This window comes from Carassius carassius, chromosome 30 (genome assembly GCF_963082965.1).
Source record: "Carassius carassius chromosome 30, fCarCar2.1, whole genome shotgun sequence".
Taxonomy (NCBI): domain Eukaryota; kingdom Metazoa; phylum Chordata; class Actinopteri; order Cypriniformes; family Cyprinidae; genus Carassius; species Carassius carassius.
The window spans coordinates 21,599,318-21,615,887 of NC_081784.1; the positions used below are offsets into that span (position 1 = coordinate 21,599,318).

At 37.9% G+C, this 16,570-nt stretch overlaps 1 protein-coding gene across 4 annotated transcripts in view; it reads right to left on the reverse strand.

Moving 5' to 3' along the window:
• LOC132110899 (tRNA (adenine(58)-N(1))-methyltransferase catalytic subunit TRMT61A-like) overlaps nt 1-16,570 on the reverse strand; it is a 25,687-nt gene continuing 9,117 nt past the window's right edge. For all 4 annotated transcript variants that reach the window (XM_059517983.1, XM_059517982.1, XM_059517980.1 and 1 more), the window contains 2 exons: nt 14,833-15,099; nt 1-1,871 (listed from right to left, as the gene is read on the reverse strand). In XM_059517983.1, coding sequence (XP_059373966.1) covers nt 1,555-1,871; nt 14,833-15,099 — 584 coding nt within the window. In that variant the 3' untranslated portion in view covers nt 1-1,554. The remainder of the gene's footprint in view (nt 1,872-14,832; nt 15,100-16,570) is intronic.

A 16,570-nucleotide genomic window follows, 5' to 3' on the forward strand; every position in this document is an offset into this window, starting at 1 on the left:
TCAGATTGCAGAAGGAACACCTTTTATGGAGACATAAATAGAAGATCTCTTAGCAGATAATTTCAGATATAACATGTACCAGATGTTGGCACATTGTTCTTCAGTATCTTACATTCCACATACAAGAAAGTAACATACACAACAGATACAAAACAGGCCGTAACAGCATTGAATTGAGAGCACCAGTGGAAAGACACTGCTATCACCACATAAATGAACACAAATGGAAACCCCACAATCAAAGCTTTCATGATGTTGTCTGACATTCTGCTCTAAAATAAAACACGTCATGGGGAGCATAAATTTCCAAGTCACTATCTTGTGTTCTCTATGAGGGGACAGATATCTGTGTCCTAGCTGCATTCAGCAGCTGACAGTCATACAAAGCTGCCATGCAAACAGCACAAGAGAAAGAAACTATGAAGATATGTTTTTTCTCCATTCCAAAATAATTTATTGTAGTAAAACATCTTTTCTACTACTAAAAAAAAAAAAAAAAAAATGGCAAACAAATAACAAGGAGTATCAACCTGTACTGAATTTTTAAATAGCATGAACTTATAAATTAATGTAAAAGCCCATCTAGCTATTAACTGTTCTTTTTATATCGAAATAAAGCTAAAAAACAAAACAAAAAAAAGACTATACAAAGGTGTGCTCAGGTGACGTCCTTACATTCAAGATATTTAGAGAGTCTGCATTTATTCTTAAAGGAATATTCCACCCCAAAATGAACATTTTGTCATTAATCACTTACCTCCATGTCGTTCCAAACCCGTAAAAGCTTCGTTCGTCTTCAGAACAAAATCTAAGATATTTTAGATGAAAACTTGAGACTGTCCCATAGACTGCTAAGTTAGTTACACTGTCAAAGTCCAGAAAAGTATGAAAAGCATCATCAGAATAGTCCATCTGCCATCAGTGGTTCAACTGTTACGTTACGAAGCAACAAGAATACTGTTTGTAAGTGAAAACAAAAATAACGGCTTTATTCAACAATTCCTTTGTCGAAAGTCTCCTCTGTGTCTCTCCACATCACTCAAACTACCTACACAAACTGCCTTCTGTTCAGCCACACCACAAGGATGCACTGTTTTCTTTCAAATAAAAGCCTAAATACACATAGAAACCTTGAAGAAATCCTTGTGGCGCGGCTGACACAGAAGAGCATAGGCAGTTTGAGTGATGTGGAAAGACACAGAGAAGACTGTTGACAAAGGAATTGTTGAATACATTTTTGTTTTCTTCGCTAACAAACAGTATTCTCGTCGTTTCATAATGTTACGGTTGAAACACTGATGGGTGATGGACTATTATGACGATGCTTTTCATACCTTACTGGACCTTGACACTGTTATTTACTTGGCAATCTATGAGACAGTCTCAAGCCTCCCGGTTTTCATCCAAAATATCTTACATTTTGTTCCGAAGACGAACTAAACATTTATGGGTTTGGAACGACATGGGGGTAAATGATTAATGACAAAATTTTCATTTTGGGGTGGAGTATCCCTTTTGACTCTACAACAGTCTCCATCAGCTTCAATTATGCCTCTAGTCACATGGTTTGGTAGCAAAGGTGAGGTATCCTGTGTGTCCTGCCATTTCTCTGGGAGGTGTGGCAGTCCTACAGATCACAGAGGTGTTCCCAGAGTTTTGGACTTCATCTTGACTAAGATCTGAAGCCACCTGGCTGCTGCTGGAGTCCTCCTCTGGTCCGAAGTCTGGTAAGGGCAGAGTGACAGTACGAACATCTTGCACCCGGAGCAGAACCTCCAGTGTGCAGATCTCCTCAAAGCCATGGTCCAATAATGCCTCACAAGTCCTCTGGACCTGCTCTATACATGGCGAGAAGGAACAGATACGACCTCCTGAAGACAAAGCCAAGAAGAAAAGAGAAGCAGTAAGTTAATTATTGACTGACTTTTTTTTGGTGGCTTTCACTCTAGACAGCATTCAAGTTATCCAAATGAACAAACCTCTGATGTTTTCTCATCTCAGATTCGCATCCACGAATTGTAGTCCACCTAAAATGGGTGATTTTGAGGTATGGTTCATGCAAACTCAGAAGTTTTGTTTCTGATGTGAACCGAATGAACCGAACTGTTTTTATGCGTTTTCTCATTCACTTTCCTAATAAGCATGACTGAATTTATTTTTCATTTCCTCATTTGCCTTCAGCAGAAACTGACTCCCACATTCTTTTGAACCTTTGCATTACGTTCATGAGAAGTAGACACGTGAGCCATTCTGTGTTGGCGCTTTGGAAACAACTAGTTTCTGCACTTCTGCACATTTCGCTCCAGAAGTTACGAACGAAAACAAATGTCTTTGTACTTGTTTAGGCTATATCTCTTAATCACTCTTCAACATAGTTGTCTATAGTTATTATATCTACAGTAATTTGTTGTTCTGTCTCTTCCATTTTCTGTCTTCAATGGTAAAACAACAGACTGGGTCAGGTGATTTACACGCAACTCTAGTTTAAACGAGTAAATTTGTTATTTTAATTACTGAACTTTTGGAGAGAAAACATGCAAATCACTGGACAAAGAATGAATCCCTATATTGTACTTGTCGAGCACCCGTGCTTGCACACATTAAGTCGTGGCCTAGTGGTTAGAGAGTTTGACTCCTAACCCTAAGGTTGTGGGTTCGTTTCTCAGGCCGGCAATACCACGACTGAGGTGTCCTTGAGCAAGGCACCAAACCCCCAACTGCTCCCCGGGTGCCGCAGCATAAATGGCTGCCCACTGCTCCGGGTGTGTGTTCACAGTGTGTGTGTGTGTGTGTGTGTGTGTGTGTGTCACTGCATTTAACCCATCCAAAGTGCACTCACACAGCAGAGCATGAATTCTGAGTATGGGTCACCATACTTGGCTGAATGTCACTTCACAATCACTGGTGTTTTGCTTGTATGCACAGCCATTCAAAGTATACTTTGAAATTTAGGATTCATAGTGAAACCTTACATCAGAAAATTACACTTCAGCATGTAGTTTCATGGACTTAGTGGAATAAAACTTTAGAAAACCTCCAGAAATGGTTCTTTAATAATGTTTGGATCTCCGTATTACTGCCTATGTCTAACTTTGGCCTCAAGTTTGCATCCGTTCCTTATCAAACCACTGAATGAATATACAGTCGTGGCCAAAAGTTTTGAGAATTACATAAATATTGGAAATTGGAAAAGTTGCTGCTTAAGTTTTTATAATAGCAATTTGCATATACTCCAGAATGTTATGAAGAGTGATCAGATGAACTGCATAGTCCTTCTTTGCCATGAAAATTAACTTAATCCCAAAAAAACCTTTTTTTTTTTTTTTTTTTTTACAAATCAGGATTTGTGTTTATTTTTTGTATCTAATCCATGTTATTTTTTTATTTTTTTTTTTGAAACTTTGTTTTTATTAAAAGGATATGAGACGGTACAAAGCACATTTGTCAAGTTGTGATTCTACAGTCATGTTTGTTAAAAAAGAAAGAAAGAAAGAGAAAAAAAGAAAAGACCAATATGGCAAAAATTTTCAAGGACATTACTTTTGTCTCTATGCCCTTTTTTTTTTTTTTTTTTTTTTTTTAAGATAAAGAAATAAAATGAACAGAAACAAAATATAACCACTGAACACCCAGAGAGTTAACAAAAGTAGCATATCGTTATCAGGATTTGGATTAATTCAAATAGTTAAATATTTAGAAAATAAAATTAAATAAGAGCAAAGGCATCCATATCGACCGGTAGCATTCTCATCAACTAAGAGCAGATAATGATTTATATAATCTCAGGCATGTACTGTTTAGCATATTTTTCCCATTTTTCCCAGTGATTAACAAATAGATCTATCTTTAGGTTCACTATGAAAGTTATCTTTTCCATTTTGTAAATGCCCATCACTATGTGAGCCCAATCTTGGACATTTGGTTCTTTCTGTATTCCCCACTTTTTTGTAATAGCTTTTCTAGCTGCAGCCAAAAGAATATTCCAGAGATACCCGTCTAATGCTTGCATTGCTTGGGTTTTAAAACCCAAAAACATAGTTTTAAAGTCAAGGGGAATGTTAATGTGAAAAATATGCTTTATGGCATTGTTAACATCATACCAATATTTTTGTAAAATATGACAATCCCAGAATACATGGAAATGATGTGCTATCTGGCACCCACAGTTTCTCCAGCAGCAACTGTTTCCTTGTGAAAAGTGTGCACTTTGTTGGGGCGTTATAAAGAAACGTGTTACACCTTTCCAACAGAATTCTTTCCACATATGGGATTTTGTACTTCTCCACTGAGATGTGCATATGCATTCCCACTCCTCTTCTGTTATCGTAATACCTGCTTCCTTTTCCCATTTTTCCATTATATATTTTGTTGAGTGACTATTAAGGTTAGTAATACTCTTATATAGTTTTGCTATTATTCCTCTTGTAAGTTGTGATTTGTATGCTTTGGTAAAAAGTTCAACTAATGAATTGTGATGGGGAACACTTTGTTTAATATTCTGATTATAATAATTCCGTATTTGTAAATAGCGATAAAAGTCCTCTTTCCCCAGGTTAAATTTGTGTTGCAGTGTGTCAAAGCTATCTAATTGATTATCATTTACAATTAGGAAAAATACTTTTATACCTTTATTTATCCAGGTCTTATATCTGGAGTCAGTGCTGTTTGGTATGAAGTTTTGATCATATGCCGGCCAACTCAGAATTTTAATATCATTTTTCAAATTATATGTTTTCAACAGCTCTTTCCAAACTGTAAGTACAGATTCTACCCATCTATTCCCCAAGTTGTCAATTGATTCCAATCGTTTCATGTCTGCCAGTATTCTGGATCACACCAATAGTGTAGTGTACGAACTTGAGCTGAAATGAAGTAGTTTTTAAGACAAGGGAGGCCCCATCCTCCTTTCTCTTTTGACAACTGCATTGTTTTATAACGAATACGAGGTTTCTTTCCTTGCCAAATGAATTTGGAAATTGCTTTGTCCCATTCAGCAAATGAGTGATTTGGGATGTAAACTGGAAGAGTTTGGAATAAGTAAAGAAACCTGGGCAAAACGTTCATCTTTATGGTTTCAATCCTTGCTGTTAGACTAAGATATGGGATGAGATTCCACTTTTCAAGATCTTTTTTCACATTTGAGTAAAGATGGTTATAATTCTTCTCCAGAGTTTTTGATAAATCTTTGTGGAGGGTTACGCCTAAATATTTCACTGAATCTGCATGCCATTTAAATGGATATTTCTTCTTAAAGTGATTAGGGGGTTGCCAATAAGGGAGGGTTTCAGTTTTTCCAATATTTAATTTGTAACCAGACATTGGGCCCATAATATCAAGGAAGTGCATGAGTTCCGGTACTGATATTTCAGGTTTGGTCAAAAATAAAATTATATCATCTGCATAGCACGCAATTTTATGCTCTACTTTGTTAATCGTGATACCACTGATCTTTTTTGACTGTCTAATATGTTGGGCCAACGGCTCCAAGTACAGAGCAAAGAGCAGAGGGGACCAGGCACAGCCCTGCCTCACCCCTCTTTCCAATGTCAGTGGGTCCGTTAGATATCCATTTATCCTTATTCTCGACGTTGGGTAGTCATAAAGAGCCTTGATGTTATTTATTACCAAATCATTTATTTGAAATGTTTTCAACACTTTAAATAAATAAAACCAACTAACTGATTTAAAAAGCCTTTTCGGCGTCTAAACTAATTAACATTGCTTTCTCTTTGTATTTTTGTATATGATTCATTATATGTAGGGATCGTTTTATATTGTCCTGAGTTTGTCGGTTGTTTATAAAGCCTGTTTGGTCATTATTTATGAGATTTGGCAGAATATTTTCCATTCTTTTAGACATTAATGAGGTGTAAATACGGTAATCTACATTGAGGACTGAAATAGGCCTATATGACCCACATTCAAGTTTATCCTTTCCTTCTTTAGGTATTAATGATATGATAGCTTCTTTCCAGCTTGGAGGAATCCGAGGTTTTTTAAGTGCCCAATTAAATGTGGTTAAAAGTAGGGGGGTAAGCTCCTGTCTAAAAGCTTTATACCACTCTGTGTTAAAGCCATCACTACCCGGTGACGTTGTTTTTTAGCCTCTTAATTGCATTTTGTATTTCTACTGTGGTTATTTCTGCTCCTAATTTGTTGTTTTGCTCTTCAGTCAGCACAGGAAGATTCAGTGTATAGAGGAAAGAGTCAATTTCACTCTCTTCATCCTGAGTCACTTTAGAAAAAAAATTTTTGTAAAAAGATTCGAAAGTCAATTGTATTTTATCTTGTTTAATTTCTATTGTATTAGTTTGATTGTCTCGAATTTTGAAGACTGCTCTCTCCGCTTGTTGCTTCCTAAGTTTCCAGGCTAATACTTTAGTAAATTTAGAGCCACTTTCATAGTATCTTTGTTTAGTAGAGAGCATTCTCTTTGTTATATCTTTTATAGTCAGGTCATTGATTTCATTTCTAATTTTTTTAATTTCTTGTAAAATTTGCATATCATTATTTCGAGCATGTCTATCCTCTAGCAATTTTAGATTGTCTTGTAACTCCTGTAATTTTTTCTGCTTTTGTCTCTTTTTTGCAGAGGCTACTGCAATTATTCTACCCCTCAGAACCGCTTTGGCTGCGTCCCAGAGGATAGGCGGAGAAGTTTCCCCATTATCATTTTCTTTGATGTATCTCATAATATCTTATGACATTTTCTTTTTAAATTGAGTATCATTAAGAAGGCTAGTATTGAATCTCCAGAGTGTATTTCTTGGTTTTTCACCTAGATCTATTGTCATGTATACCGGTGCGTGGTCACTTAAATCTATTGTACCGATGTCGACTTCAACTTTTGATCTGTCTTTATTAAAAATGAAAAAATAATCTATCCTTGTATATATCAAGTGAGGATTAGAGAAGTGGGTATACTGCCTAGCATTTGGGTACATTTCCCTCCAGATATCTATTAGCCCTATATTCTTTATTAGTTTGCAGAATTTCATAGTTATTGCCTTATTATTATTACTTTTCTGGTTTGAAACATCCAAGTTAGGCTGGAGATGAAGATTGAAGTCTCCTCCACAGATGAGGGTTCCCTCAGAGTGGTTTACAATCAAGTCCACAATACTAGCATAAAACAAACCATCACTTCCAGGTGGAGCATAAACATTGAGTAATGTATACACATTTCCATTGATAGTACCCTTGACCAATATAACACGCCCTCTTTATCTTTGTGCTCATAACTCTGTTCAAAAACCAGTTTGCTTGATATTAATATGGCCACGCCTCTTTTATGTTTACCTCTGTATGAAGAAAAGTATATTCTAGTATAACCATATTTAGTCAGCTTTTGGTGTTCTAAATCGTTTAGATGTGTTTCTTGTAAGTAAATAATGTCTACTTTTTCCCTTCTCATCTTTGTTAGTATCTTTGTACGTTTAATTGGATTTAGTATTCCGTTAACATTGAAGGATGCTATTTTTAGCTTTTCAGATGCCATTTACTTGTTTTTAAAAATAATAAACACATTATTTATGCTACCGTACTCTCTGGTTAAACATAACACATTAGAACAATAATAGTATAAGGTGGAAAACTGGATAAGTTGCAACTCTTTGGGTTCCATTGCAAAGGTGTGTGAACAGTCCTTTACCTGACCAATGTTTTGGCCGAAGTTTGGAGGGAAGTCCTTTTCATATGGTAGTAAGAAATGGGCCCTCCCCGACAGCTTAGAATAAATGTTCATTGTCCGGACCCTCCAAATAATTACTATACATAGGGGAAACACGATAACTGAAAACAAACAACCGCGGCAACAACAACAGAAAAAAAAAACCGTTCACCGTTTTTCTTCAATGTGGAGGTTCTCTTCTAAAAGCCTGGAGCTTGGATATGACCGTAGTTTGTCTGCCGGACTGTCCGCGGAGGTAGTTCTCTCTTCTACCCGCAACATGCCAGGGCTCTGCATCCAGCAGCTCCATCGGGTCCCGTTGGGGAGGCAACACACGCACCGCGAAGCCTCAGTCATGCATATCTTTTGTTGCTTCATGTGCCGTGTGGTAGACTCGCGTCTCATCCTCGTAGAAGACACGGAGCTTGAATGGGTACGGGGTCTGAAACCGAATTTTCTTCTCCCTCAGAATCCTTTTCGCTTCGTTGTATTCCTTGCGGCGGTTGAGAATGGCAGTCGGGTAATCGTGGTCGAAGTAGATTCTTTGTGTTAACGTAGATTCTCTTCTTTTCCCATGCCTTTCTCAGTATTTCTTCGGTATTGCAAAAACTGTGCTACAATTGACCTGGGTTTTTCACCATCTGCGGGTTTTGGCGCTAGGGCTCGATGCGCCCTCTCAATGTTGAGTTCAAGGGAGTCGGGAAGGTTTAACTTCTCTCTGTGGAACTTTTCCAGAAAAACACTCACTGAGCTGCCTTGTTCTTAATTTCCGGTACGTTGAATATCCTTAGATTTCTCCTCCGCGCCCTGGCTTCTTGGTCAATAAGCTTTTGGTCATTTTGGGACTGGGTTTTGAGCACTTTTCTCATGATTAGCTCCATCGTCTCTAGCTTTGCTTCCGTTGCACTAATGCGGTCTTCGGCTACTTCAATTCTCTGATTTGCGTTGTTGATATCTTCCCTGATGACGTCCAGGTGTTGTTTGTTTTCGTGCCTGAAATCTTGTATTTCTTGCAGAATCATTTCCAAATTGACTTTAGCTTTTTCATTAGCTTTTGGTCTCCCGGTGTCATCTTTAGCATTAGCATAGCTGTCGTAGCTTTGTATGTCATCTTCAGTGTCTGGTTTTTCTGGGGCATTTTTTCTACTTCTCTCTCGCGTTTCCATCTTGCCTGCCTTTTCAATCAGGTCTTATTGTTAGTAGTTGGTTTTAATACCCGGCAGGTAACGTTTTTAAAATCTTATCGGAGGAGCACGTTTCCTAAGCTGCCATCGAGGACGAGACCGGAACCGGAACCCCCCAAAAAAACCTTTCCACTGAATTTCATTGCTGTCATTAAAGGACCTGCTGAGATCATTTCAGAAATCGTCTTGTTAACTCAGGTGAGAATGTTGACGAGCACAAGGCTGGAGATCATTATGTCAGGCTGATTGGGTTAGAATGGCAGACTTGACATGTTAAAAGGAGGGGGATGCTTGAAATCATTGTTCTTCCATTGTTAACCATGGTGACCTGCAAAGAAACGCGTGCAGCCATCATTGCGTTGCATAAAAATGGCTTCACAGGCAAGGATATTGTGGCTACTAAGACTGCACCTAAATCAACAATTTATAGGATCATCAAGAACTTCAAGGAAAGAGGTTCAATTCTTGTAAAGAAGGCTTCAGGGCATCCAAGAAAGTCCAGCAAGCGCCAGGATCGTCTCCTAAAGAGGATTCAGCTGCGGGATCGGAGTGCCACCAGTGCAGAGCTTGCTCAGGAATGGCAGCAGGCAGGTGTGAGCGCATCTGCACGCACAGTGAGGCCAAGACTTTTGGAAGATGGCCTGGTGTCAAGAAGGGCAGCAAAGAAGCCACTTCTCTCCAAAAAAAAAAAAAAACATCAGGGACAGATTGATCTTCTGCAGAAAGCATAGTGAATGGACTGCTGAGGACTGGAGCAAAGTCATATTCTCAGATGAAGCCCCTTTCCGATTGTTTGGGGCATCTGGAAAAAGGCTTGTCCGGAGAAGAAAAGGTGAGCGCTACCATCAGTCCTGTGTCATGCCAACAGTAAAGCATCCTGACACCATTCATGTGTGGGGTTGCTTCTCATCCAAGGGAGTGGGCTCACTCACAATTCTGCCCAAAAACACAGCCATGAATAAAGAATGGTACCAAAACACCCTCCAACAGCAACTTCTTCCAACAATCCAACAACAGTTTGGTGAAGAACAATGCATTTTCCAGCACGATGGAGCACCGTGCCATAAGGCAAAAGTGATAACTAAGTGGCTCGGGGACCTGAATGTTGAAATTTTGGGTCCATGGCCTGGAAACTCCCCAGATCTTAATCCCATTGGGAACTTGTGGTCAATCCTCAAGAGCCGGGTGGACAAACAAAAACCCACTAATTCTGACAAACTCCAAGAAGTGATTATGAAAGAATGGGTTGCTATCAGTCAGGATTTGGCCCAGAAGTTGATTGAGAGCATGCCCAGTCGAATTGCAGAGGTCCTGAAAAAGAAGGGCCAACCCTGCAAATACTGACTCTTTGAACAAATGTCATGTAATTGTCGATAAAAGCCTTTGAAACGTATGAAGTGCTTGTAATTATATTTCAGTACATCACAGAAACAACTGAAACAAAGATCTAAAAGCAGTTTCGCAGCAAACTTTTTGAAAACTAATATTTATGTAATTCTCAAAACTTTTGGCCACGACTGTACACATATCTAGCACTTGGGTTACATTCTGTCCAAACAGAAACATTGAACAGCAACAAACTTTACTATTTGTAAAACCTTATCAAACACCCAAAAGGGAAGTTAACTATTGTGGCTTATTTCAAGTCAAGACTGAATCTAGAAATAGGGAACATGGAACAAGAACATTTTTATTCAGTGCTTTTAAGGAAGTGCAACTGAGACCTTGTTTTTAGTTTTATATGTAGAGCCACAAAGCAACGGTTTTAAACTTATTAGTAGACCCAGAAATTGATATATTCCACATATGTTCTGCATTCCTTTCAGGTGTAAATCTGCAGAATTCTGTGGAGTGGATGCAAAGCTGAAGTATTTTACTAGGAGCATTAAACCCAACTGCAGAACAGATTACTGTCTTCAAACAAGTCTTAAACACACCCCTTAACTGCTACTGTAAGAAGCCCACCCCAAAAATCACATTATTGGCTGAGCCAATAGTTACGTCATACTCTGTTGCTGCTCAAACAACTAGAACAGTAAAAACAGAAATCTGCAGAGATTTCAGCAACCTCTGTGGGCGCAGATTTCATGCAGGCCTGCTGAGAATAGTCAGGAAGTGATGTACAGAATATGGTTCCTTATTACTGGAAACATATGTTAGCTCACAAAGCTGTAAAGGGTCAGAGAGCAGTCAACATGCTCTTGTTTGCATATTCTTGCCTTACTGTTAAACGGTCTTATAATAACCTGGATAAACAGAGGAAGGGTGTTTAAGTGTCTGAGACGGTGATTCTCTTCCACTCCTTTGTCATCTTTCTCCACTAACACAAATGGAGGGAATTTGGACTAAAGGTGGTATTACTAACTGATTATGAAGTTTGTAATTCGTTACAGTATCATACACATGACGACTTTGTAAATGGTTACAGAGGAAAAATTATGCATCAGACACTACCAGACTTTCAAATTACTCAGAACAAAAACCTTCACCTTGTTTCTAGGAGACACATGACAAATGAAATCAACATATGTTCTAAAATCTGCTTAAAATATTAAACATGCTTACAGTGTTCTCCTCCAACATACTATCAGAAATTCATAACTCTTTTAGGTTTTGGCAAATTGGTAGTGAAAGGTGGGATCTCATTAATGCATTTTTGATCTGTTTGCACCTGGCTGAATGTTAGGTTTGGACCTCAGTTTTGTTTTGTTTTCTCTAAAAATAATTTTTTTTTGCATGAATCAAATGGAAGTCTGTGCCCATCATACAAATACGCAATTTTTTTGTGAATTCTGTCCAAATTCTGCTGACTGATTTTCGGCAACTAGTGTTGAGTCCTTCAGACAACAAATTGGGCATAAGTCTGTGCAAAAACTCATGTATAGTATTCCAGTCTTTAGATTGTTGTTTTTGTTTTGTTTTTTGCAACGGAATAGGAATGTATTATGTGATTGTATTGATTTGGAGGACAGCAAACAGTTTAATATTTTTAACCAATGTGATGCAAGAAATCATTGTTTTATTTGTCACACCTCTCCTGGGAACAAGGCACATGTTTGTATGGGTCCGTGTGTGTGTTGTGTTTGACAACTTTTGTGTGATTCCTATTTTTTCTCAAACTATTTACAAAGTCGGCTTCGTGTTTTAAATCTAGCCTTTTGAATTTGCCCAAAAGAAGGGTTCTTAGTCTCTTTTTGAGTGCACTGCTGAAATTCTGCCTGTGTAGGCAGCTTCTAGAATTTGAAACAGGGTGATGTATGGCTAAAGACTGTCGATGAAGAGCACTAACAGAAGTATATTTCAAGACAGAGAGAGAGGTTTATTGTGTCATTCCTCTGACAAATAAGGCCTTTCCATGAAAACAGTCATAAACAGAGACATTGGGTCTCCTGGCAACTGGGGTCTGGGAAAGAAAGGAGCCACACCAACATCTTGGATTCTCTGGGCACTTAAACCAGAAAACAAGACCAACTATCAGGCCAACAACTGGCTTGTAGTTAACCACAGCTTACATAGACAAAGCTGTGCTTTTCTGTGCTGAGAACTGATAAATATTGCACAACACAAGTCAAAAGAAACAGAAAGAGGCCAACAGATGCGTGTCTGAGCTTCACAGAGCATTGCCTATGCTCACTTAAGTCTCTCTGCCTGCCCCTTTATGGTCATTACCCTGCCAGCCAAAACATTCAGAATGTGTGTATATTACAAATCAGATAGACTGTGAGTCTCCAAGAGGGGGTGTAGTGTAAATGATGCCAAAAATTCCACTTACAAGAGACAGAGAGACTTTGAAAAGGATCTCCAGGAGATCCTCTCTGAACAAGGCATTGAAACTGCTTTTGAATGCACAATCACTTTGTACTTTTAATTTTGAGCTTTGTGATTGCACGTGCTCTGTGTAAACTACAGCGCCAGCACTTACCACACATTTTACAAGATCAGATGCTTGTCAGTGGTGCTCAGGATCTGTAAATCATTTGACATCATCCTCAGTCATCTTTCCTTACTCTGTTAATGTGGTAAGTGAAATCTCATGTACTGTAATGTAACAGGCTACTGCTAGCAAGCAGCTAACAATGTACCTTTAGTGGCTCACGTTATTTTATTAGAATGTGTGTTATTTGTTTTCCGTGCCTTTCTGAATACAGACACCAACCCTGCACATCACATCCCCTGCACAGCCTGGAACATGACATTTATTGGCATGATTTGCCATTTTCACTATCCTTGCTTGTTTTTTTACAATACCTGCATAGCTTCTGATGATTCGGCTGTGCAGGTTCGGCTGACATAGAACTTGGGTGGGTGGGTATATGCAAATGTTGGGTGTAACTATAAGTGATCCCGACTGAAACGTCACAGTCAGTGTTATGTTCTGATTTGCCTATTATTCATTGGGCTTTTGCATGCACAAGATTTCATAAGGAGGAAACAATGGTGTTTGAGGCTCATGGCATGTCATTCCCTTGTACAGAACGGTTATTATTCAATTATGCCAAGGTAAATGCAGTTTTCCATTCTATGCACCATTAATTCATCCAAACGTTTTGAATAAACTGTTTTATAATTGTTTGTGAACTCACGAGCAATATACCCATACAATTTCCATAAAGTTTGTAAAGTATGGTCTTTGTCAAATTAATTTATCAAATGTACTAAATCCCAGCACCTGTTGCCAATAAACGAATCGTTTAACTACATCTCAGCTTCATCCTGTACCAAGAAGGTAAAGTGATAGGTTAAAAGCCAAGGGCTGTGCATTTTATGAAAATTCCTTTCAATATTTTACTGACGCACGAGAATGATCAATTGCTGACCCCTTACTGGGATACTGACTAGTATGGGCATGCCCAGCAGGACAAAGTGGGTAGTTGTTCCTATGGAAACAGCCACCTGCCAAAGTGGTCAGGTCACTTCTGAAAAGACCAGTTCTGACAAGGCCACTCGATAAAACCAAATATTGGTTTCATCAGAATGATCATTGAGACCACAGACAAAACAGATGCACACACACACACAAGCTATGAATGCTTTTCAAACTGGGAAAACTCAAGCCAAAGATAAAACCAAGATACAAATATGGAGAGTAATGGCCCTCTGTCAATGGTTCACAGAAGCTGCATCCATAACAGAGATGAAAACCAACACAGAGAATACAGCTTTAAATCAATTATTATGAATCTCATACCAAACCTCTTGTTCCCTGGAGGTTATCTTTGAAGTCAATGACAGACGAGGGGAGTTAAAGGGATAGTTCAGCCAAAAATTTACATTTGAAAATTAAAACCCTCAAGTTGTTCCAAACCGGTATGAGTTTCATTCTTCTGATGAGAACAAAAGAAGGTATTTTGAATAATGTTGGTAACCAAACAGTAGACGGTAACCATTGAGTTCAACAGTATGGAAGAAAATACAATGGAAGTCAATGGCTACCATCCACTGTTTGGTTATAAACATAATTCAAAATATCTAACTACTTCATTCTTTTGTTCTCAACAGAAGAAAGAAAACTCAAACAGGTTTGGAACAACTTCAGGATGAGTCAATTATGATAAATTATAATAATTTTCATTTTTTTGGATAAACTATCCCTTTAAGGAAGATATTACACACTGCAACTTTAAACATTGAGTCACCAGTTTTTTCTTTTGAAAATATATCATTATTTCACCATGTTATTCTTTGAAGTACATAGGAACACCACGTAAATACAGTCCCACAGTAATATATTGTATCAAAGTACCACAATTACAAAGTACTTTTAATAAGTATGCGCAGACTGTACATTTTTGTGCCAGTACCACTTTCGTGTCTGAAGTTGTGTGTTCATAAAGGTCACTGTTGTATTTCTATCTTGTAACTTGAAGACTCATTTCAGTGGCTTCAAGTGAGAGGAAGTCATGGTGACAGTGTAACACATGACATTTAGCATTTTTATGGTAATGTTGCTTTAGTTATCTCACAGTTGTGTGCTCTCACCTTTGCGTTTAATGGCGCTCTTGGCATGTGTGATTGCCTCCCATGGAGAGGGGATGTCTAAAAACACAGCATCGGCTATTCCTGTGATGCCAAAGCCATCCTTGCACACATCCTGGTTTCTAACAGTAACCAGGTGAGACACCTTGTGCTCCTTGAACTCCTGGATGGCCTTTTCAGCTCGCTGAGCGTGGAACTCCACTGTGTGCAGGTGGCCGGTGGGAGCAATGGTCCGCAGAATAGAGTGAGACAGAGAGCCGCTGCCTGTACCTGAAAGACAGGCACAACATCTACTGTGATAGCAAGCCATTGGAATAAGAGGTCCGAGTTTGATATTAACTAGTTGATATTAAACAGCATTCATTTTAATATCGGTCTAATTACCCTGTTTTTTTAAATGCTTACACATGATTCAACAGCTACAGTGTTCAGACACTGTGAATATTAATCAGAATTTCATCATATTCCAATTATGGACCTCATTACCATAAAGGCATAGTTCTTCCAAAAATTAAAAAAAATTTACTCACCAGTAAGACTTTGGTTACTCTTTGAAACACAAATCAAGATATTTTATTGAAACCGGAGAGATTTCTGTCCCACCACTGAAATTCTACTCCACCAAAATATTCAAGCTTCAAAAAGTTTATAAAAAGACTGTAAAATTAAAACAAATACTTTTTCCCAAAAGACATTATCAGCATTTAATTTTTATTCACATCAATTTTGATCAACATTCACATTTGAATTTCAATCCACCATATTTGATGTTATGTGCATTGTTCAATGTGTCTATGTGAAGGTTTTTATTTATATTATTTCACTTTTACAGAAATCTCTTCATTTCATTTGTGTTTCAAAGATGAATTAAACTTATGGGTTTGGAATGACATGACTTGAAAATGAGTAGATGATGACAATTCTTTTCATTGGGTGAACGGTTTTAAGACAATTTTTTTAGTAATCTCAATACCACAACTGGCATATTCCTGTGTTAAATAAAAATTTGGGTCATAATATGCACCATAAACAATCTTTAAATCGGTGCAAAAAGGGAGTTACCGGTGATTACATTTTTAGTTGCTACTGGAATACCTCTGTAATGAACATCCTTTTCAGAATAAAGGCATAAGCTTAATTACAAAATGACCTGTGGAATTAGAAAATGTGTACATAAATGTAGTGAGTACCCTCCTCTGTGCAACTAGACCATCTTTACATAAGAAGATTCAGATTTATAGAAGAATCAAAAAACGATTCTGCCTATATTAAGGGAGAAAAAAGTAATTTACAGAGAAACTGACAACACCATAGTGTCTTGCACATGCACACAGTCTCATGATCTACATTTTTCAGTTCATTGCACTGTGTGCTTTTGCACATACCTTTTCTTGTCTTTTCATCTATAAAAAAAAAAAAAAAACCTGGCTATGTGTTCTATACTAGACTAATTGAGACTTGTCATGGCACTTGTATACTGTAGTTGTTCTCTTGTTGACCTGACTGCTTCTATTGTTCTCATTTGTAAGTAGCTTTGGATAAAAGCGTCTGCTAAATGATTAAATGTAAAATGTAAATGTACATACTAACTGAAAAACTGACTGTTTTCTCTTGTCCTTTTGCATTATCAGCACGTTTTTCCTGTTTAACACTGTAAAGCTGCTTCGACACAATCTGTATTGTGTAGAGCACAATATAAATAAAGGCGACTTGACTGCAATAAATGGCAAAAGCAAGCATC